The 24,277-nt window shown below is 46.1% G+C and overlaps 2 protein-coding genes across 3 annotated transcripts in view; one reads left to right on the top strand and one right to left on the bottom strand.

Annotated features, from left to right (window-relative positions):
* LOC145351722 (15-hydroxyprostaglandin dehydrogenase [NAD(+)]-like) overlaps positions 1-13,175 on the bottom strand; it is a 45,476-nt gene extending 32,301 nt beyond the window's left edge. The window contains exon 1 of one of the 2 annotated variants that reach the window (XM_080201305.1): positions 12,914-13,175. The gene's annotated coding sequence lies outside the window, so the exon portion shown is untranslated. The remainder of the gene's footprint in view (positions 1-12,913) is intronic. The other variant, XM_080201304.1, reaches the window with a different exon arrangement.
* A 9,871-nt stretch (positions 13,176-23,046) lies between these two features.
* larp1 (La ribonucleoprotein 1, translational regulator) overlaps positions 23,047-24,277 on the top strand; it is a 120,602-nt gene continuing 119,371 nt past the window's right edge. The window contains 2 exon segments of the mRNA XM_080201303.1: positions 23,047-23,254; positions 23,257-23,507. Of these exon segments, the coding sequence (XP_080057429.1) occupies positions 23,071-23,254; positions 23,257-23,507 (435 nt within the window). The 5' untranslated portion in view covers positions 23,047-23,070.

The following is a 24,277-nucleotide window of genomic DNA, read 5'->3' as shown; positions in this document are numbered from 1 at the left end:
AGCAGAAGATGCATATGGCTTGACCACCAATTAACCTGGCCTATAGGTCTTCAATTCAGGGCATGAGATATCTGTAAAGTTTAGAAACTCTATTGACAGTGAGCTTATAGTCTCCACAAAGTCAGACCAATTTATCTGGCTTGACGACAGAAACAACAGGTGCGGCCCACTCTGCCAATTCTATAGGTCTTATTATGCCCAGCTTTTCCAGGCGTTCCAGTTCTGACTGTACTTTTTCTAATAGGGAGTATGAAACTGGTCTCACTCTAAAATACTTAGTTGTAACATCAGAATAAAATCATAGAATCCAACAGTGCAGAAGGCAGCCATTTGGCCCATCGGATCTGCACTGACTACAATCCCACCCAGGCCCTACCCCAATAACCCCATGCATTTACCCCAGTTAGTTCCTGATACTAAGGAACAATTTAGTATGGTCAAGCCACCTAACCCACACATCTTTGGACTGTGGGAGGAAACTGAAGCACCTGGAGAAAACCCACACAGACACGGGGAGAATGTGCAAACCGCACACAGTGACCCAAGCCAGGAATCGAACCAGGGTCCCTGTTGCTGTGAGGCAGCAGTACTAACAACTGTGCCACCCCAGGATTGAAATAGATTTCAGCTTTGGCTCCCCTTATTTTTCCAAGTCCTTTCTGGAAAACTGGAGTATTTATTGATGACTTTGTATAGTTTCCCCCATGCCCAGCCTGAAGATCTCCAGCCAGTTCAGTCTGATGTGCTGCAGCCAATCTCTCCCCATAAGGCTTGGTCCTTGTCCCCTTACAATGATCAGTGGAAGGCAAGCTAACTGCTGCCTATAAGTCACTAGGTTCAACAAACGTTTCTCTGTAATGGTTCTTCTGTGTAGGTGGCCAGCCTGGCTTTTGTGTTTCCTAAGTTCAGGAGCTGAATACCAGCCCGGAGGTGATCATAAGTCTGCTCCTCAATACTTGAGATCGCAGCGTGTTCCCGTACTTGGTAATGAGCTTTTCTGCATAGTATGGTCCAGTACTAGCCTTGGACTCTTTCCAAAACAGCACATATTTTGACTGTCCCTATATTTTTTGCCTTGATTGCGGTCTTCTGCATCATTTGCAATTGTCTGGTGTCTAGAATCTACAACCTTCTGGAACACACTCGCTAGGAGTCTAAAAGCTGTCCCTGCCCTTCCTTGATTGCCTGGTAAGAGGTTCTTTAATATCTTATGATACCATCGCTCTCAGTTGAGGGATGAACTTTTATGAGGCCCGTCTCCCTAATTGGAGATCACTGTTTCTGATGTCCCCTATAGTTCATGAGCTCCTTTCCTTACATTCTCCAATGATAGAACTAACTCAGTGACCCTCTTTAGGTTCAAATTGTATTCTACCCAATAACGTTTTTTCTGGACTGTCATGTTGCTAATACCAAATACTAGTCTATCTCACAACGTCTCATTCACGGACTGAATTCACAGTGCTCTACCAGTTACCATAATCTGGTCACAAATTCAGTGACAGATTCCTCAGGAATTTGCCCTGCTGTGTTAAAGTGGTATCACTGGAGTATTACGGAAGGTTTCAAGTCATAATAGTGTATAACCAAGTTCACAATCCGTTAAAGATTTTGGAGTCGGGGCATCTGGGTAGGTCAGGTTTTTTATTACACTGAAGGTTGGGAACCCACACACCATCAAAAGGATCACTCTTTATTTCTCATCGCCCTCAATATTGCTAACATGAAAAAATTATTCATGTGCTCTGCATATCGGGCCCAATCTTCTTTGCTGGCACCATAGCCTTCGACTTTATCAAAAAGAGCATTTTTCTTACCAGAGAATTACTTGTCTCAATAGTAAAGATTGTCCGACGGGAAAAAAAGTCGTGTTAGCCCTCATCGCCAATGTAATAATGTCGCCAAGGCCAGACTTCCATCACCAAAACCCTTTATTTACAACAAGCATAAAGTACTATTTCTGTAGTTACTGTGGATGCATTGGTAATCACCTTCCAAGATACTGTAGATTCTAGAACAGTTCCTACAGATTGGAGGGTATCCTTAATGTAACCCTACTATTTAAAAAGGGAGGAAGAGAGAAAACAGGGAATTATAGACGAGTCAGCCTGATGTCAGTAGTAGGGAAAATTGTAGAGTCCATTTTCAAAGATTTCACAGCAAAACGCTTGCACGACCAAATAAAATTGGACGGAATCAGCACGGATTTACAAAAGGGAAATCATGCTCGACATATCTATTAGAATTCTTCAAGTATGTAACTAGTAGGCTTGATGTGGTAGAGCCAGTAGATCTGATTTATTTGGACTTTTGACAGAGTCCCACATAAGAGATTAGCATGTAAAATTAAAGTGCATGGGATTGTGAGTAGTGTGTTGAGACGGGTAGAAAACTGATTGACAGACAGGAAACATAAAGTTGGAACAATTGTGTCATTTTCCAAATGGCAGGCTGTGACTAGTGACCTGCTAGGACCCCATCTATTCCCAATATATATTAATGATTTGGGTGAGGAAGCTAAAGGTAATATCTCCACATTTGCAGATGATACAAAGCTGGTGGGAGGGTGAGCTGTGAGGACAATGCAGAAAAGCTTCAATGTGATTTGGACAGGCTGAGTGAGTGAGCAGTATAATGTGGATAAATGTGAGTTTATTCACTTTGGTAGCAAATACAGGAGAACAGATTATTATCTGAATGGCTATAAATTAGGAGAGGGAATATGCAACAAGACCTTGGTGTTCTCATACTCCAGCCATTGAAGGTGAAAATGAAGATGCAGCAGGCAGTAAAACAGGCGTATGGTATTCATAGTGAGAGGATTTGAGTACAGGAGCAGGGATGTCTTGCTACAATTATACAGGGCCTTGGTGAGGCTACACCAGGAATATTGCATACAGTTTTGTTCTCCTTACCTGAGGAAGGATGTTCTTGCTATAATGGAAGTGCAGAGAAAGTTTACCAGACTGATTTCTGCAATGCTGGGACTAATGTACAAGGAGAGATTGAGTCGGATAGGATTATATTCACTGGAATTCACAAAAATGAGGTAGGATTTCACAGAAACCTATAAAATTATAACAGGACTAGACAGGGTAGATGCAGGAAGGATGTTCTTGATGCTGGGAATGTCCAGGGGTCACAGTCAAAGGATAAGGGGTAAGCTTTTTAGGACTGAGGCCAGGAGAAATATTTTCACTCAGATATTGGTGAGCCTATGGAATTCGCTACCACATATAGCAATTGAGGCCAAAACATTGTATGTTTTCAAGGAGTTGGGTATAGCTCTTGGGGCAAAGGAGATCAAAGGATGAGGAGGGAGGAGGGGGAAGATGAGATCAGGCTATTGAGTTGTATGATCAGCCATGATCATAATGAATAGTAGAGGAGGTTTGAAGGGCTGCATGGCCTACTCCTGTTCCTATTTTCTATATTTCTGTTTACAGTGTACAGGTCAGGCACCAGAGTCCTTTGCCTGCTGGCCTCAGAGGAGCCAGCTAGTCTTAAACCCCCTGCTGCTCCTTCCCTATTTGGTGAGGCCCACCTCCACTCACTTCAGAGGGGAGCTTATATTCTACAAGATCCACTGGGAGATCTTCTGTTGATCCCCCATGGTTATCAGAACAACATACCAGGTTCCACAAGGGTCAATATGAGGACCATTGTTTTTCTTGATGTTGATCAATGACCTTGACTTGAGTGTGCAAGGCACAATTTCAAAATTTGCACAAAACCTGATGTATTGTAAACAGTGAGCTGGATAGTGAGACTTCAAGAAAGGACAAATGGACTGGTGGAATGGCATTTAATATCAGATGACATTTAATATCAAATAGTGTGAAGTATTTCATTTTGCTAGAAAGAATGAGGAGAGGAAATATTAAATAAAGGGTAAAATTCTGAAGAGGTTGCAGGAACCGAGAGATTTGGGAGTACGTGTCACATCTTTGAAGGTGGCTGGTCGGGTTGAGAAAATGGTCAAAAAATTGCTTGTGGGAAACTCAACTTTATAAGCAGATGCAAAGAGTACAAAAGCAAGAAAGTGATGATGAATCTTTGCAAAATACTAGTTTGGTCTTAACTGGAGTATTGTGTCCAATTCTGGGCACAACACTTCAGGAAGGATGTGAAGGCCTTACAGAGGGTGCAGAAAATGTTTACAAGGAACAGGGATTAGGAACCTCAGTTACACGGATAGACTAAAAAGTCGGGATTGTTGTCCTTGGTGAAGCTTGGATGAAAGGAGATTTGACAGGTACTTAAAATCATGAGGGATCTGAGAGAAATTTCCCCACTGGTAGAAAGGTCTAGAACCAAAGGTTCTTCTATGCCTGCATGGGCTTCCTTTGGGTGCTCCAGTTTCCTCCCACAGTCCAAAGATGGATTAGATTAGGTTCGATGGATTGCATTGTAAATGTGTGGGATTACGGGGATAGGGTATGGGAAAGGGCCTGGGTAAGGTACACCATCAGAGAGAGTTGGTGCAGACTCAATGGGCTAAATGGCCTTCTCCTGCACTGCAAGGATTCTATTTAAGATAATTAGCAAAAGAATGAAAGTGACACGAGAGAAAACCTTTTCACACAGCGAATGGTTATGATCCCAAACTTGCTGAGAGTGTGGTGGAAGCTGATTCAGTCATGACATTCAAAAGAGAACCAGATAAGAACCTGCAGAGGAGATATTTGCAAGGCTACAGCAAATGGGCAAGTGAGTGGGACTAGCTGAGTTGGTTTTGCAGAGAGTTATCAAGAACAGGACAAACTGATTCGCTCTCTTCTGTGCGGTGGCCGTAATTATGGGGGATTTCAATCTACACATTGATTGGTCGACCCATGTTGGACGCGGTGGGCTCGAGGAGGAGTTCTTGGAATGCTGCCGGGATAGTTTCCTTGAACAGTGTGTGTTGGAGCCGACAAGGGAGTGAGCTATCTTGGATCTGGTGTTATGTAATGAGGCGGGTAGAATTAGGGACCTTGCGGTGAAGGATCCTCTTGGGGAGAGTGATCATTGTATGGTGGAGTTTCTGGTGCAGATGGAGGAGGAGAAAGTGGGTTCCCGGACACGCGTCCTTTGTTTGAACAGAGGGGAGTACGGTAGGATGAGAGAAGAATTGGCGAATGTGGACTGGGGGAGCGCGTTGGAAGGTAGGTCTGCTGAGGAGCAGTGGAGGATCTTTAAGGAGATCTTTCTTGGTGCTCAGCAGAAATTTATTCCAATGGTCAAAAAGGATAGTAGGAGGAGAGGTAATAAGCCACGGATAACGAAGGAGGTGAAGGAAAGTGTCAAATTAAAAGCGGAGGCGTTTAGAGTAGCTAAGAGTAGTGGGCGAGAAGAGGATTGGGAGAGGTTTAAATGTCAACAAAGATTGACAAAGAAGTTGATAAAGAAGGGTAGGAGAAACTATGAAGCTGGGCTAGCGCTTAATATAAAAAAGGATAGCAAGAGTGTTTATAAATATATAAAAAGGAAGAGGCTGGCTAGGGTGAACGTTGGACCCTTAGAGGATGAGAAGGGGGACTTAGTGGTAGGGGATGGGGAAATGGCTAAGGTATTGAATAACTTTTTTGTTTCGGTCTTCACGGAGGAGGACGTGAATAATTTGCCGGGTGTTAGAGATGGAAAGGTGGTAGGACTGGAGGGTCTCAATGACATTATTGTTACTAGACAGGCGGTGCTCGACAAACTGGAGGGGGCTGATTGTGGACAAGTCCCCAGGACCGGATGGAATGCATCCGAGGGTTCTGAAAGAAATGGCGGAGGTAATAGTGGATGCCTTGGTGGTTATTTTCCAGATGTCGCTGGATTCCGGGGAAGTGCCGGAAGATTGGAAAGCGGCTAATGTTACGCCGTTGTTCAAGAAGGGTGTCAGGCAAACGGCAGGGAATTATAGGCCGGTTAGTTTAACGTCTGTTGTAGGTAAAATGTTAGAATCCGTCATCAAGGAGGAAATAGCGAGGCATCTTGAGGGGAATTGCTTGGTAGAGCAGACGCAGCATGGTTTCGTTAAGGGGAAGTCGTGTCTGACAAATTTATTGGAGTTCTATGAGGATGTGTCTAGGGCAGTGGATAGAGGAGAGCCGGTGGATGTGGTCTTTCTTGATTTTCAGAAGGTGTTTGACAAGGTACCTCACAAGAGGTTATTGCAGAAGGTCAGGGGACATGGAGTTGGGGGTAGGGTGTTAGCGTGGATAGAGGATTGGTTGTCAAATAGGAGGCAGAGAGTGGGGGTCAACGGGTGCTATTCGGATTGGCGGATGGTGACTAGTGGAGTGCCCCAGGGGTCGGTGCGGGGGCCTCAGCTATTTACCATTTATATAGATGATCTGGAGGAGGGAACCGAGTGTATGGTGTCGAAATTTGCTGATGACACCAAGATTGGTGGAACGGCAAATTGCGCGGAGGGTGTGGAGAGTCTACAGAAGGATCTAGATAGGCTGGGCGAATGGGCCAGGAACTGGCAAATGGAATTTAATGTTGGCAAGTGCGAGGTGGTCCACTTTGGTAGGAATAATGGTAGGAAGGATTATTACTTACGTGGCGAAAAACTGCAGCAGGCGACAGTGCAGAGGGACCTCGGGGTCCTTGTGCATGAGTCGCAAAAACCCAGCTTGCAGGTGCAGCAGGTGGTCAGGAAGGCGAATGGGATGCTGGCCTTCATAGAGAGGAGGATTGAATATAAAAGTAGGGAGGTCTTGCTGCGGCTGTATAGGGCATTGGTGAGGCCGCAGCTGGAGTACTGTGTGCAGTTTTGGGTGCCGTACTTACGCAAGGATATTTTGGCCTTGGAGGGAGTGCAGAGGAGGTTTACTAGGCTGATGCCGGAGTTGAGGGGGTTGAGCTATGAGGAGAGGCTGAATAAACTAGGCTTGTACTCGTTAGAGTTTAGAAGAATGAGGGGAGATCTCATTGAGACATAAAAGATGATGAATGGGATGGATAGGATAGAGGTGGAGAGACTCTTCCCGCTCAGAAAAGACAGTAGAACTAGGGGGCACAGCCTCAAGATAAAGGGGGGGCGGTTTAGAACGGAGTTGAGGAAGAACTTCTTCACTCAAAGGGTGGTGAATCTCTGGAATTCTCTGCCCGTTGAAGTGGTGGAGGCTACCTCGCTAAATATTTTTAAGACGCGGGTTGATGGGTTTTTGATAAGAGAGGGGATTAAGGGTTATGGGGAGAGGGCGGGAATGTGGAACTGAGCTACGACAGATCAGCCATGATCTTATTGAATGGTGGGGCAGGCTCGAAGGGCTAGATGGCCTACTCCTGCTCCTATTTCTTATGTTCTTATGTTCTTATGTAGCCATTCTATATTTCTATCCATATTGGTTTGGGCATATACCAGTCCTTCCTCCCACAGCAGGGTTCTGGAGAGTCCGTCCATAACACCACTGTGCAAGTACTTTCACCAAGCAGACTGCAACAGTTCAAGGAGGCAACTCACCACCTTCTAGTGATGAGTATTAAATTCTGTCACTTTGCCAATGACACTGACACCTCAAGGATGACAAAAGGTTACATTTTTCCAATATCCTTTCTGTCTGATCTGACAGAACATTCATGGCAATATTCTAAGTAAGTGCTGAGATTATTCGTATCTTGGTCGATATCACTGGCTCAAACAATAATTGTTACACTTCTCAAAACTCATAGCATGCGAGGGGATTTGAGATGCCTGAGAGCTATACTTATATTTCATTGAACCTTTCAATGTCTTTTTCACACCCTCTCAGCTACCCTTTCCTATGTTTGCTTGGCTTCATCTTAAGTGTATTTATGCTAACCACCTGAACCACACTCTGTGATAGCGAGTTCTCCACTTTCATTGCACTCCAGGTAAGGATGTTTCTCCTGAATTCCCTCTTGGATCATTAATGACTATCTTATATTTATCCAGTTATGGACTCTCCCACAAATGGCAGCACAGTGGCATAGTGACACTAGGAGCAGCACAGTGGCACAGTAGTTAGCACTGTGGCCTCACAGCGCCAGGGATCTGGTTCAATTCCAGTCTCGAGTCACAGTCTGTGTGGAGTTTGCACATTCTCCCCTTGTCTGTATAGGTTTCCTCTCAAAGTCCAAAGGTTGATGGGCCATGTTAAATTGTCCATTAGTGTCAGGGGGATTAGCAGGGTAAATATGTGGGGTTATGGGAACAGGGCCTGGGTGGGAATGTGTTTGGTGTAGACTCGATGGGCTAAATGGCCTCCTTCTGCACTGTAGGAAATCTATGATTCTGTAAGGTGGAAAGTCTATTCTGAGTCCAACTTATTAAACCCTTTTATAATTGTGAAGCCATCTATCAGGCTATCTCATCAACTCCCCCCAAGACCTTACTCTCTCTGATCTTACAACTTCCCATTCTTTCTAACCCAACCATTCCCACCTCCCTCAAGGCAGCAACCTGTGGGATGAAGTCCAACATCACTCATTGTTTAAATACAATAATTTATAAATCATTTACAAATATATAAAAAGGAAGAGGCTGGCCAGGGTGAACGTTGGACCCTTAGAGGATGAGAGGGGGGACTTAGTGGTGGGGGATGAGGAAATGGCTGAGTCCTTGAATAACTTTTTTGCTTCGGTCTTCACAGACGAGGACATGAATAGTTTGCTGGGTGTTAGCGATGGAAAGATGGTAGGAGTGGAGGGCCCTAATGACATTATTGTTTCTAGAGAGGCAGTGCTTGACAGACTGGAGGGACTGACTGTGGACAAGTCCCCAGGACCGGATGGAATGCATTCAAGGGTTCTGAAAGAAATGGCAGAGGTAATAGTGGATGCCTTGATGATTATTTTCCAAACCTCACTGGATTCCGGGGAAGTGCCAGAAGATTGGAAAACAGCTAATGTTACGCCGTTGTTTAAGAAGGGTAGCAGGCAAAAGGCAGGGAATTATAGGCCAGTTAGTTTAACGTCTGTTGTAGGTAAAATGCTTGATTCCGTAATCAAGGAGAAAATGGCGAGGCATCTTGAGGACAATTGTTTGATCGAGCAGGCGCAGCACAGTTTCGTTAAGGGGAAGTCGTGTCTGACAAATTTATTGGAATTCTATGAGGATGTGTCTAGTGCGGTGGATAGAGGAGAACCGATGGATGTGGTATTTCTTGATTTTCAGAAGGCGTTTGATAAGGTGACGCACAAGAGGTTGTTACAGAAGGTTAGGGGGCATGGAGTTGGGGGTAGGGTGTTAGCATGGATAGGGGATTGGCTGTCAAATAGGAGGCAGAGAGTGGGGGTCAATGGGTGCTATTCAGATTGGCGGTTGGTGACTAGTAGAGTGCCCCAGGGATCAGTGCTGGTGCCTCAGCTATTTACCATTTATATAGATGATCTGGAGGAGGGAACCGAGTGTATGGTGTCGAAATTTGCTGATGACGCCAAGATTGGTGGAACGGCAAATTGTGCGGAGGGTGTGGAAAGTCTGCAGAGGGATTTAGATAGGCTGGGCGAATGGGCCAGGAACTGGCAAATGGAATTTAATGTTGGCAAGGGTGAAGTTGTCCACTTTGGTAGGAATAATGGTAGGAAGGACTACTACTTACATGGCGAAAAACTGCAGCAGGCGACAGTGCAGAGGGACCTCAGGGTCCTTGTGCATAAGTCACAAAAACCCAGCCCGCAGGTGCAGCAGGTGGTCAGGAAGGCGAATGGGATGCTGGTCTTCATAGCGAGGAGGATTGAATATAAAAGTAGGGAGGTCTTGCTGCAACTGTACAGGACACTGGTTAGGCCACAGCTGGAGTACTGTGTGCAGTTTTGGTCGCCGCACTTACGCAAGGATATTTTGGCCTTGGACGGAGTGCAGAGGAGGTTCACTAGGCTGATACCAGAGTTGAGGGGGTTGAGCTATGAGGAGAGGCTGAATAAACTAGGCTTGTACTCGTTAGAGTTTAGAAGAATGAGGGGGGATCTCATTGAGACGTATAAGATGATGAATGGGATGGATAGGATAGAGGTGGAGAGGCTCTTCCCGCTCAGAAAGGACAGTAGGACTAGAGGGCACAGCCTCAAGATAAGTGGGGGGCGGTTTAGAACAGAGTTGAGGAGCAACTTCTTCACTCAAAGGGTGGTGAATCTCTGGAATTCTCTGCCTGTTGAAGTGGTGGAGGCTGCCTCGCTAAATATATTTAAGACGCGGGTAAATAGGTTTTTGATAGGCAAGGGGATTAAGGGTTATGGGGAGAAAGCAGGAAAGTGAAACTGAGCCACTTCAGATCAGCCATGATATTATTGAATGGCGGGGTAGGCTCAAAGGGCTAGATGGCCTACTCCTGCTCCTATTTCTTATGTTCTTATGTTCTTATTGTTTCCTTTCTGACACAGTTTCTCTCTGCTGCCAGTGTTGTAACATCCGAAGCTCATTTTTCCTCAGTGTTTGCTCAGTTGTGAAAGAACGTTCAGTTAGAAGTGAAGTAAGGACTGATGTTGACATTAATCTGTAAGAATTACTGAGCCAGGGTGACCAGACCCAACCTCTGCAACACATTCTGCCTTTCTCTGTCTCCCTCACAACCTTCATTAAATATCTATTAGATGTCAGGCTGTCATATGAGCTGTGCACAGTGAACTGTCAGTTGCCTGTCCTCCTAAGGCTAAATCAATTGTAACTTTCTTGTTCCATTTCAAGTAATCACAGCAAATTACCAAGGTTCCTTTGACAGCAACTTCCAAACTGTGATCTCTACCATCTTGAAGGACAAGAGCAGCAGACATGGGAACATCACCACCTATAAGTTCCCCTCAAAACCACACACCATTCTGACGTGAAAATATTTTGCCGTTCCTTCACTGTCTCTGGGTCAAAATCATGGAACTCCCTCCCCAACAGTACTGTGGGTGTATATACACTTCATGGGCTGCAGCGGTTCAAGCAGGCACCTTCTCAAGGGCAATTAAGGATGGGCAATAAATGCTGGCTGAGGTAGCAATGTTCACATCCCATGAAAGAGTAAAACAAAAGGTACTGGAGGTCACATCTGTGGTTTAATCAGTTTCTACAAACTGGTAGTTAACTACCTATTGTTAGTTAACTCTCTGATCACACCCATGAGATATTTCTGTTCCCCCCGATAAGAAACTCCCAATTCCCTGCATGAAAAACTCTCAGCTGCTCCAAATGAGATCCCGTCCAGTGAGATATTCTGGGCGGGATATTCCAGGTGGGATAGTCCAGCCATGCTCGCCCCAAAACTGGAAAATCCCACTGAAGGTCAACAAACTTTTGCATGGCCCACCCCCCCACCTGCTATTGTTCATGTGGCGGGTGGGACAGGAAAATTTCCCCCTCTGTGTCCTGTCCAGTGAATTAATCCTGGTTGTTTCAATGAATTATTCCTAGTTGCTCTCAGTGAAATACTCTTGGCATTCTGCCCTGTGAGATACTCTGGGATCCTCCCAGTGAGGTACTGTGGTTCCTCCAAGTGACTTATTCAGGGTTCCTCCCATTGAGATACTCTGAGATCCTCTCCAGTGAGATGCTCTGGGTTCCTCCCAGGTGAGATCCTCTGGCATCCTCTCATTGAGATGCTCTGGGATCCTCTTAGATAAATACTTCAGGTTCCTCCCAATAAGATTTTCTGGGTCCACCCAGTGAAATACTCCAGGTTATCGTAGAATCCCTACAGTACAGAAGGAAGCTATTTGACCCATAGAGTCTGTATCAACCACAATCCCACCCAGGCCCTATTCCAGCAACCGCACACATTTACCCTACTAACCCCCAGACACTAGGGTCAATTTAGCACGATGAATCAACCTAACCTGCACATCTTTGGACCGTAGGAGGAAACCAGAGCAGCTGGAGGAAACCCACGCAGACACGGGGAGAATGTGCAAACCACTCAGACAGTGACCTGAGGCTGAAATTGAACCTGGGACCTGGCACTGAGAGGCAACAGTGCTAACTACTGTGCCACCGTGCTGCCCCCTTCCTCCCAGTGAGATACTCAGAGATCCTCTCAGTGAAATACTCTGGGATCCTTTCATTGAGATACTCTGGAATTCTCCAAGTTAGACACTCTGGGACCCTCCCAATGAGATACTCTGGAATCCTCCCAGTGAGATACTCTGGCTTCTTCCCAGTGAGATGCTCTAGGTTGCTCCCAGTGAGATACTCTGGAATCCTCCCAGTGAGATACTCTGGCTTCTTCCCAGTGAGATGCTCTAGGTTGCTCCCAGTGAGATACTCTGGGTTCCTCCCAGTGAGATGCTCTGGGTTCCTCCCAGTGAGATACTCTGGGATCCCGCCAGTGAAATACTCTGGGTTCTTCCCAGGTGAGATACTCTGGGTCCCTAACAGTGAAATACTCTGGGTTCCCCCCAGTGACTTACTCATGGTTCCTTCCAGTGGGATACTCTGGGTTCCTCCCAGTGAGATACTCTCTGGATTCTGTGTAGCGAGATACTCCCAATCCCTTCAGTGCATTCGTAGTGGGAATTGGGGGTCAGGGACTGGATGTTGGAGTCTGGCGATGGAGTCAGGTCCTGGGTTCAGGGACTGGGGTCGGCTCTGATTTTCAGCGAGTGTGAACCGAGCGCCATACCTCTCTGCCACTGCTTCTGTTGACACTGGACTGCACATTTCAGGCACTTTTGGGCACTTAGTCAAAGTTAACGTGTAACTTTTCAGAGCTTCTGCCTAACAACTGAGGAAGATTCTCAGGTATAGAGAGATGGTTCAACTGTTCGGGATTTACAGATAGGCTTATCCGCTCAATGTTGCATGCATCTGTGGTCTGAACTCTCTTGTACCGTAGGCTCACTGAAAGCAATAGGTTCCCAGCCCTTGGTTTGTAAGCAAGATCTAAAATGAGCAGATGTGAAACTTTTATAAATATTTCTTCAAATTATTCTAAAGCACCACAGTCCTAAATTATGCAAGAAAGTAATACTACAACAAAAGACTACTTACATAAACTTCCGGCAAATCCGAGACGCTCTAATATTAACCTCCCACTTCAGCACAACTCAACTTCCTGATCACCGCCCACTTGTATATTTCCTCTATGAAATCAAGGTAATTCTACCTCATTAGACCTGTTCGGCCGAGAAAACAGATTCTTTAGAGTAGCACGTCATTAGATTGGGGAAGGAATCCTTCTTAGCAACAGTAATGAGCTATTGAAGGTATTGGAATCGCTTTAGTGTTTGTACGGCCTCTGTCTAGTGACTTTGTTGGATGCGCACGGATCTGAGAGCATAAAACTTTCAACATCAGAGTACAACCCCACTGCATGTACCTGCCCTCATAATTTAACTCTTCAAGATCAAGTAAAAATTAATGCCAACCCCTCTAAGGCGAACATATCCTGCCTGAAGTGTGATAACCAGAACTGCAGATGCTCTGGACTGGATCTCACCAAGACACTGTGCAACTTTCTTCCTCTTTGTACTCCACTACCCTTGAGGAAAAGGATAATGTTTCATTTGTGATTTTGCTTAATATTTTTGTAATGGCTTTTTTTTGTGATTTGTGCATACGTATTCTGAAATTTATTTGTTCCTTACTGTTCCTAGTATCTCACCAAGAAATGATTCCAATTTATTTTCTCAGATCCAAAGTGGACTTTATGCTTTCCAACACCTAACTCCATCTGCCACAGTTTTGCTGATTCACTTTGTCTGTCAACATTCCATTCTAAATCCCTGCTCCTGTCTGCACAACTTACTATGTTTCTTAACTTGGTGTCATCGACAAACTTGAATGTAGAACTCTCTAATCCTTCATGTAAGTCATTGAAAAATATGATGGAAAGCTGCAATCCAGTACAGATCCCAGCAAACCACTTTTCGCATTGTTGCATGAGAACAAAGAACTAGGAGCAGGAGTGGGGAATTCAACTTCTTGAGCCTGCTCCGCCATTAAGTAAGATCATGGTTGACTTCATTTTAGCATCAACTCCACTTACCTGCCTTTTGATCATAGCCCTCCAAACCATTACTAATTAAAAATTTGTCCACCTCTTCCTTTAATTTACTCAATGTCCCGGCATCCACCACGCTCTGGGGTAGTGAATTCTACAGACTCACAACTCTTTGAGAGAAGTAATTCTTCTCATCTGTGTTTTAAATCTGTCATCCCTCATCCTAAAACTGCTTGTCCTAGATGCCCTATGAGAGGAAACATCCTCTCCACATTGATTTTGTCAATCTCCCCCTTATCATCTTGTATAACTCAATTAGATCTCCTTTCATTCTTGTAAACTCCAGGCAGTATAGGTCCAATCTCTCTTCATAAGACAAACTACTCAGCTCTGGAATCAATCTAGTGAACCTTCTCTGAATTGTCTCCAATGCAATTACATCCCTCCTCAAGTAAGGTGACCAAACTGTACTCAATATTTGAAGCGCGGTCTCACTAATACAGTAGCCGTAACACTTAATTAATGTTATATTCACTTCCTTTAGCAATAAACGTTAAAGTTCCATTTACCTTACTTATTATTGCCTATTCCTGTATACTAGTTTTCTGTGACTCATGCATGAGACACCCAGTAGTGGAGGATGTACCCCTGTCTACATCAACAGAAATGCAGTGGAAATGCCCAAGAGCTTTAGGTTTCTGGGTGTCCGGATCACCAACAATGTGTTCTGATCTTCCCCCACACGCTATAGTTAAGAAAGCCCACCAATGCTTCTACTTTCTCAGAAGGCTATGGAAATTCAGCAGGTCCACTACGACTCTCACCAATTTTTACAGATGCACCATATATAGCATCCTTTCCAGATGTATCACAGCTTGATATGGCTCCTGCTCTGACCAAGACCATAAAAAAACTACAAAGGGTTATAAACCCTTTTACACAAATCACCCTCTAATCCAATGACTACGTCTACACTTCCTGCTGCCTCAAAAAGCAGCCAGCTTAATCAAGAACCCCACGTATTCCAGACATACTGTCTCCTTATTCTATCAAGAAAAAGATACAAAAACCTGAGTTCACATACTAACTGACTAAAGAACAGCTTCTTCCCTGCTGCTATCAGATTTTTGAATGGACAAACCATACGTTAAGCTGATTTTTTTCTACACTCTAGCCTTACTACCTGCATACTAGTTTTCAGTGATTCATGCATGGGATAGCCAGTAGTGGAGGACATGCCCCTGTCTACATCAACAGGGATGAAGTGGAAATGGCCGAGAGCTTCAGGTTTCTAGGTGTCCAGATCACCAACAACAAAGGACAAAATGTGGGGAGAAGGCTCTAACTACGTCATAAATCAGGAAAGAAGTTAAATAGGAGAACTTTGGAGATGTTATTAATGGAAGTGTTAGCATTCAGAAAGAAGGTACAAAAACTAGCATAATACCTCTTTATCTGAATGCTAGTAGCATTTGGAACAAGGTAAATGAGTTGATGGCAAAAATCATTGTGAATGAGTATGATTTGGTGGCTTTTACAAAGACATGGTTGCAGGATGGTCACGGCTGGGAGTTAAATATCCAGGGGTATCAGACTGTTCGGAGGGACAGACAGGAAGATAAGGGAGGTGGTATAGCTCTGATATTTAAGGATGGCATCAGGGCAGTAGTGAGAGATGGTGGAGTGTGAAAAGGCAAAGTCCAATACCAATGTCTTGTGCTTAAACAAAGGAGACTACAATGGGATGAGGGAGGAGTTGGCTAAGGTAGACTGGGAGCAAAAACTTTATGGTGGGACAACTGAGGAACAGTGAGGACTTTCAAAATGATTTTTCATGGTGCTCAGCAAAAGTATATACCAGTGATAAAGAAGGACTGTAGAAAAAGAGATAATCAGCCTTGGTAACCTAAAGAAATAAAGGAGGGTATCAAAATGCATACAAAGTGGCAAAGATTAGTGGGAGACTAGCGGATTGGGAAATCCTTAAAGGTCAACAGAAAGCCACAAAAAGTGCTAAAAGTACAATGGATTATGACAGTAAACTAGCTCAGAATGTAAAAACAGATAGCAAAAGTTTCTACAAATATATAAAATGAAAAAGAGTGGCTAAAGTAATTTTAGAGGATGAGAAGGGGATGTAATAACTGGAAATGAAGAAATGGCTAAGGCATTGAACATTTTTTGTCAGTCTTCACAGTAGAAGACACAAATAACATGCTAAAAATTTATGTCAGGAAGTCATTTATGGCAAGTGAGGACAAAGAAACTATTATTATCATGATAGAGGTAGTGTTGGGCAAGCTAATGGGGGCTAAAGATAGACAAGTCTCCTGGCTCTGATGGAATGCATCCCAGGGTACTAAAAGAGATGGCAGGGAAATAGCAAATGCACCAGTGGTAATTTACCAAATTTCACTGGACTCTGGGGTGGTTCCCAGAGATTGGAAAACAGCAAATGTGACACCAACGTTTAAAAAAGGAGGTAGACAAATGGCAGGTTAGGCTTAACTTCTGTAGTATGGAAACTGCTTGAATCTATCAGCAAAGAAGAAACAGTGAGATATCTGGATATAAATTGTCCCATTGGAAAGACACAGCATGGGTTCATGAAGGGCAAGTCATATTTGGCTAATTTGTTGGAATTCTTTGAGAACATTACAAGTGCAGTGGACAATGAGGAACCTGTGGACATGGTGTATCTGGATTTCCAGAAGGCATTTGACAAGGTGCTGCACCAAAGGCTGCTGCACAAGATAAAGGTACATGGTGTTATGGGTAATGTATTAGCATGGATAGAGGATTGGTTAACTAACAGAAAGGAAAGAGTGGGGATAAATGGGTGTTTTCCTAGTTGACGATCAGTTACTAGTAGTGTGCCTCAGGGATCAGTATTGGGACCACAATTGTTTACGATTTATATAGATGATTTGGAGTTGGTGTCCAAGTGTAATGTGTCAAAATTCACAGATTACACTAAAATAAGTGGCAGAGCAAAGTGTGCAGAGGATGCTGAAAGTCTGCAAAGGGATATAGATAGTCTAAGTGAGTGGGCAAGGGTCTGGCAGATGGAGTACAATGTTGGTAATGTGGGGTAGTAATAACAGCAAAATGAATTGTTATTTAAATGGAAAAAGATTGCAGCATGCTGCTGTGCAGAGGGACCTGGGTGTCCTCACGCATGAATCACAAAAAGTTGGTTTGCAGATGCAGCAAGTAATTAAGAAGACAAATGGAATTTTTTCCTCATTGCCAGAGGGATAAAGTTTAAAAACAGCGAGGTTATATTACAGCTGTATAAGTTGCTGGTGAGGCACTGAGGCACTAAAGTTTCTCACCATTTAGAAAATAATTTGCCTTTGTATTTTTCCAATCTTCTCTCACTCCAGGTGTAGATAGTGCTGGAGGACTGGATGACTGCAAAAGTTTATTGTTAATTAAAATAGGTGGAAAGGATAGACCAAGTAATTACAGGACAGTGCGTCTTACTGGTGGGAAAATTGTTGAAAAATGTTCCATGGAATTGTTGAAGTTTTCATTCTGAATAGGGCATACTAATAAAAGACAGTCTGCATGGATTTGCTAAGAGAATGATGTGCCGAACCAACTTGATTAAATTTTTTGAACAGATTACAAGGAATTTCAGTGAGGCTAGGGACTACTTGGATTTCATAAGACAATTGACAGGGTCCCAAATGGTGGACCGGTCAGAAAATTAAGAGCCCATGGGATCCAAGGGCAAGTAGCAATTTGGATCTAATATAGGCTAAGAGGTAGGAAGCAAAGTGTAATGTTTAATGGCTGTTTCCAGTGAGTTTTGTAAGGGTCAAACCTAGATCCCTTGCTTTTTGTGGTGTATTAATGATTTACCAAGGAAGTAGATGCTACCCAGGACACAGTGACAATCAAGGAAATTCTCCCTAGAAGGGTTCAAAATTGATGAGGAGAAAGTGTTAAATAGACTGTTAGTACTGAAGGTTGACAAGACATCGGGATCGGATGAGATGCATCCAAGAATACTGAAGGAACTGAGAATGGAAATTGTAGGAATGCCGGCTATAATCTTCCAGTCTTCTCTAGACTCAGGTGAGGTGCCGCAGAGCTGGAGAATTCCAAATGTTATGCCTTTGTTCGAAAAAAGTTGTAAGGATAGCCCAATAATTACAGACCAGTCAGTTTAACATCAGCAGTGCCAAGCATCTAGAAGCATTTCGGGATAGAATTAGTCATCACATGGAAAAATGTGGGCTGATTAAGTTTATTTATTAGTCACAAGTAAGACTTACTTAACGCTGCAGTGAAATTACTGTGAAATTCCCTTAGTAGCCAGATTCCGGTGCCTGTGGGGTTCAATGCAACTAACCAGCACATCTTTCAGATTGTGGGAGGAAACTGGGATACCTGGAGTAAACCCACGCAAACACGGAGAGAACGTGCAAACTCCACACAGACAGTGACCCAAGCTGGGAATCGAACCTGGGTCCCTGGTACTGTAAAGAAGAACCAAGATGGATTTCTAAAGGAAAAAGTCATTTTTAACTAACTTGATGAGTTTTTTGAGGAGGTAATGGAAAGGGTTGATGAAGGTAATTATGTTGATGTGGTGTACATTGACTTTCAGGAGACATTCAATACATTGTCACACAACAGACTTATGAGAAAAGTTTGAGCTCATGGAATAAAAAGGCCAGTAGCAATGTGGATGCAAAATTGGCTGAATAATAGGAAGCAGAGAGTAATAGTAAATGAATATTTTTCAGGTAGGAGGACATTTTGAGGCGATGTTCCTCAGGGATTGATATTGGGGCCTTGCTTTTCCTGATACATGTTAATGATCTAGGTCTTGGTGTGTAGGTGACATAAAATTTGGAAGTATTGCAAACTGTGATGGCAGTGTAGAACTTCAAAAGAATATAGACAAGCTAATGGAGTGGGCAGATTGATGGCCGATGAAAATCAATGTGGAGAAGTGTGAGGTGATATATTTTGTAGGAAGAATGTGGAGAGATAATAGAAAATAAGGGGTCAAAATTCTAAAAGGGGTGCAGGAGCGGAGGGGCATAGACCATTGAAAGTGGCAGGACTGGTGGAGAGAGCAGTTAATAATGCATATTGTATTCAGGCTTTATTAATAGGGGCACAGAGTGCAAGAGGCTATTCTGAATCTTGGTAAATAAATTATGCTAAATTTGTACAAGAAATCAACTGAAATAATGTGTACAGCTCTGTGCGCCACACTATAGGAAAGACCTGAACACATTGGAGAGAGTATAGAAGAGGTTAACAAGAATGGTTCCAGGGATGAAAAAATTCAGATATGAGGATAGATTGGAGAATTTGGGACTAATCTCCTTGGAGAAAAGAAGGCTGAAAGGCTGAAAGGAAATTTGACAGAGGTGCTCAAAATCATGAAGGGCCTCAACAGAGTAAATAGGGAAAAACTGTTCCTGTCTGTAAAAAAGTGGACGGGCACTTTGATTTGACGTGATTTGCAAAAGAAGCAAATATGACATGATAAAAAACTTTTCTGCACAATGAGTGGTTGGGGTCTGGAATGCACTGTTGGGAAGTATGGTTCATTCGAGGCATTCAAGAGGGTGTTAGATGATTATTTGAATAGAAACAATGTACAGGGGTATGGGGAAAAGCAGGGGAGTGGCACTAAGTTAGAATGCTGATTTGGAGAGCCAGTGCAAACATGATGGGTCAAATAGCTTCTTCCTCCTAGGACGACCCGGCAACTGCGAAGGAACAGTGATATATTTCCAAGTCAGGATGGTGAATGATTTAGGGGCCTGGTAGGTGGTAGTGTTCCCAGGTATCTCCTGCCCTTGTCCTCTTAGGAGGGAGAGGTTACGGATTTGGAAGATACTGTCGAAGAAGCCTTGACGAGTTGCTACAATCCATCTTGAACATAAGAGCATAAGAACATAAGAAATAGGAGCAGGAGTAGGCCATCTAGCTCTTCGAGCCTGCCCCGCCATTCAATAAGATCATGGCTGATCTGTCGTGGCTCAGTTCCACATTCCCGCCCTCTCCCTATAACCCTTAATCCCCTCTCTTATCAAAAACCCATCAACCCGCATCTTAAAAATATTTAGCGAGGTAGCCTCCACCACTTCAACGGGCAGAGAATTCCAGAGATTCACCTCCCTTTGAGTGAAGAAGTTCCTCCTCAACTCCGTTCTAAACCGTCCCCCCTTTATCTTGAGGCTGTGCCCCCTAGTCCTACTATCCTTTCTGAGCGGGAAGAGTCTCTCCACCTCTATCCTATCCATCCCATTCATCATCTTATATGTCTCAATGAGATCTCCCCTCATTCTTCTAAACTCTAATGAGTACAAGCCTAGTTTATTCAGCCTCTCCTCATAGCTCAACCCCCTCAACTCCGGCATCAGCCTACTAAACCTCCTCTGCACTCCCTCCAAGGCCAAAATATCCTTGCGTAAGTACGGCGCCCAAAACTGCACACAGTACTCCAGCTGCGGCCTCACCAGTGCCCTATACAGCCGCAGCAAGACCTCCCTACTTTTATATTCAATCCCCCTCGCTACGAAGGCCAGCATCCCATTCGCCTTCCTGACCACCTGCTGCACCTGCAAGCTGGGTTTTGCGACTCATGCACAAGGACCCTGAGGTCCCTCTGCACCGTCGCCTGCTGCAGTTTTTCACCACGTAAGTAATAATCCTTCCTACCATTATTCCTACCAAAGTGGACCACCTCGCACTTGCCAACACTAAATTCCATTTGCCATTTCCTGGCCCATTCGCCCAGCCTATCTAGACCCTTCTGCAGACTCTCCACACCCTCCGCGCAATTTGCCGTTCCACCAATCTTGGTGTCATCAGCAAATTTCGACACCCTACACTCGGTTCCCTCCTCCAGATCATCTATATAAATGGTAAATAGCTGGTACACATTGCAAAGATGGTACACATTGCAGCCATAGTGCATCAGCGGTGGAGGGAGCAGGCAAAAGGCGGGGAATTACAGGCCGGTTAGTTTAACGTCTGTGGTAGGTAAAATGTTAGAATCCGTCATTAAGGAGGAAATTGCGAGGCATCTTGAAGGGAATTGCTTGATAGGGCAGACGCAACACGGTTTCATTAAAGGGAAGTCGTGTCTGACAAATTTACTGGAGTTCTATGAGGATGTGTCTAGGGCGGTGGATAGAGGAGAGCCGGTGGATGTGGTCTTTCTGGATTTTCAGAAGGCGTTTGATAAGGTACCTCACAAGAGGTTACTGCAGAAGGTCAGAGGACATGGAGTTGGGGGTAGGGTGTTAGCGTGGATAGAGGATTGGTTGTCAAATAGGAGGCAGAGAGTGGGGGTCAATGGGTGCTATTCGGATTGGCGGTTGGTGACTAGTGGGGTGCCCCAGGGGTCGGTGCTGGGGCCTCAGCTATTTACCATTTATATAGATGATCTGGAGGAGGGAACCGAGTGTTGGGTGTCGAAATTTGCTGATGACACCAAGATTGGGGGAAAGGCAAATTGTGCGGAGGGTGTGGAGAGTCTGCAGAAGGATCTAGATAGGCTGGGCGAATGGGCCAGGAAATGGCAAATGGAATTTAATGTTGGCAAGTGTGAGGTGGTCCACTTTGGTAGGAAGAATGGTAGGAAGGACTATTACTTACGTGGCGAAAAACTGCAGCAGGCGACGGTGCAGAGGGACCTCGGGGTCCTTGTGCATGAGTCGCAAAAACCCAGCCTGCAAGTGCAGCAGGTGGTCAGGAAGGCGAATGGGATGCTGGCCTTCATAGCGAGGGGGATTGAATATAAAAGTAGGGAGGTCTTGCTGCAGCTGTATAGGGCATTGGTGAGGCCGCAGCTGGAGTACTGTGTGCAGTTTTGGGCGCCGCACCTGCGCAAGGATATTTTGGCCCTGGAGGGAGTGCAGAGGAGGTTTACTAGGCTGATACCGGAGTTGAGGGGGTTGAGCTATGAGGAGAGGCTGAATAAACTAGGCTTGTACTCGTTAGAGTTTAGAAGAATGAGGGGAGATCTCATTGAGACGTATAAGATGATGAATGGGATGGATAGGATAGAGGTGGAAAGACTCTTCCCGCTCAAAAAAGACAGTAGGACTAGGGGGCACAGCCTCAAGATAAAGGGGGGGCGGTTCAGAACGGAGTTGAGGAGGAACTTCTTCACTCAAAGGGTGGTGAATCTCTGGAATTCTCTGCCCGTTGAAGTGGTGGAGGCTGCCTCGCTAAATATTTTTAAGAAGCGGGTTGATGGGTTTTTGATAAGAGAGGGGATTAAGGGTTATGGGGAGAGGGCGGGAAAGTGGAACTGAGCCACGACAGATCAGCCATGATCTTATTGAATGGCGGGGCAGGCTCGAAGGGCTAGATGGCCTACTCCTGCTCCTATTTCTTATGTTCTTATGTTCTTATGTTTATGGAAGAGGTACCAATCAAGTGGGCAAGCCATGTCCAGGCTGGTGTTGAGCTACTTGGAGGTGTTTTTGGACTATTCCTTCACACTTCTGCGTTGTGCCCTGCAGTTGGTGGATAGGCTTTGGGAACTCTGGAAGTGAGTTCCTCATTGTGGACTTCCCAGCCTCTGACCTGCTCTTGTAGCCACAATATTCTTATGTCAAATCCAGTCCCATTTCTCGTTATGGGGTTTGGCTGATGGCGAGGGGTCTGTTCAGTTTATTTACGAATCACAAGTAGGTTTACATTAACACTGCAATGAAATTACTGCAAAAATCCCCTAGTTGCCACATTGCAGCACCAGTTCGGGTACATTGAGGGAGAATTCAGCATGGCCAATCCCCTAACCAGCACGCCTTTCAGACTGTGGGAGGAAACGGGAACGCCCGGAGGAAATCCATGCAGACACGGAGAGAATGTGCAGATTCCGTACACACAGTGACCCAAGCCGGGAATCAAACCCAGAGTGCTGGCGCTGTGAGGAAGCAGTGCTAACCACAATGCCCTCCATAATTTAGATTAGGGGCGGTGTTTGTATGAAGGGGCGGGGTCTGGGCGAGGGGGCGGAGTCTGGGCCAGGGGGCGAGATTTGGGTGAAGGGGCGTGGTTGAGCAGTGTCCTCCATTCCGCCTCTACGCATGCGCATTGTTCGCCGCCTCAGGCCGGTGCCGTGCGCGCCTCCGCGGGCGTGTGCGTTGGGCCGCCGCCGTGCGTGCGCGCTCGCATTGCTGCCACACGGAGCCCGAGCGCGAGCCCAGCTGCCGCCATGGCCACGCAGGTGCAGAGTCTGCCGCCCAACCCGCTGCCGCCGCCTCACGGAGCCCAGGCCCCGGAGCAACCGCGCCCGGAGCCTGCCCAGGGCCCGGCACACGCCCCGGCTCAGGGCCAGGGCGCGGGACCCGAGCAGGCAGCCAGCCAGGCTGTGGCCGGCACCAGCAGCAGGCCCGAGGCCAGCGCCTCATGGCAGCCCCGCCGCCCAAGGTGAACCCGTGGAGTAAAGCGGCCTGTGCCGGGGAGGCCGGCACCCATAGCCCGGCGCAGCCTGCAGAGCCTGGGCCTGCGCCCGAACCCCCGGGACAGGCCGGAGACAGCGTTGAGGAACAGCGTGCCGGCAGCGGCCGCAGGAAGGAGTTCATCGAGGCGCCGCCGCCCAGGGTCAACCCCTGGACCAGGAGAGTGAGCGGCAGCGGCGTGGAGACCGAAGCCAGGTTAGTGCGGGGCACTGGCGGAGCAGAGAGACACCAGCAGCCGGGCACAAGTGCTCAGGGGAAAGAGGCGCTGTCCAGAACCCTCTGCAGACCCCAGAGAACCCAAATAGCCACCAACTCCACCCTATTAATCCTAGATCACTGGGCTGGGAATCTGGCCCCCAATTTGCAAGTAACCACCTACCGCCCACCCCCCCCCCCCCAAAGAAAAACTGCCTTAAGTTTATCCTCCTACGCTTACCCTACTAGCTACCCTCCCAAGCTTACCCCCCTCCGCCCCACACCCCCGAGCTACGGCCTCCTCGAGCTATTCCCCTGAAGTACCTTCTCTGAGCGATCCCCCCCCCCCCCCCCCCCCGGCTCTTGGAGCGATCCCCCCCCCCCCCCCCCCGGCTCTTGGAGCGATCCTCCCCCCCTTGGAGCGATCCTCCCCCCCACTTCCCACGTCAAGCAGCACCCCCGTCCTTTCCCACCGCTCCCCCATCAAGCAACATCCCCCCACTCCTCTCCCAACCCCCCCCCCAGTCAGGCAACATCCCCCCCTCCTCTCCCACCCCCCGTCAGGCAACATCCCCCCCGTCCTCTCCCACCCCCCCTCCCCAGTAAAGCGATACCCCGTTCTCTCCCACCGCCCCTGTCAAGTGACACCCAGTCCTCTCCCACCCCCACCCCCCCGTCAAGCGACACCTCCTCCTCTCAAACCCTCGACAGCGATTTCCCCCTCCCCCCACCCCGTCCAGCGATTTCCCCCACCCCGTCCAGCGA

The sequence above is a fragment of the Carcharhinus amblyrhynchos genome, chromosome 13 (assembly GCF_965287045.1).
Source record: "Carcharhinus amblyrhynchos chromosome 13, sCarAmb.v2.hapA, whole genome shotgun sequence".
NCBI classification, from domain to species: domain Eukaryota; kingdom Metazoa; phylum Chordata; class Chondrichthyes; order Carcharhiniformes; family Carcharhinidae; genus Carcharhinus; species Carcharhinus amblyrhynchos.
Note: the sequence above shows the minus strand (reverse complement) of the source record. Positions and strands in the feature narration are given on the sequence as shown.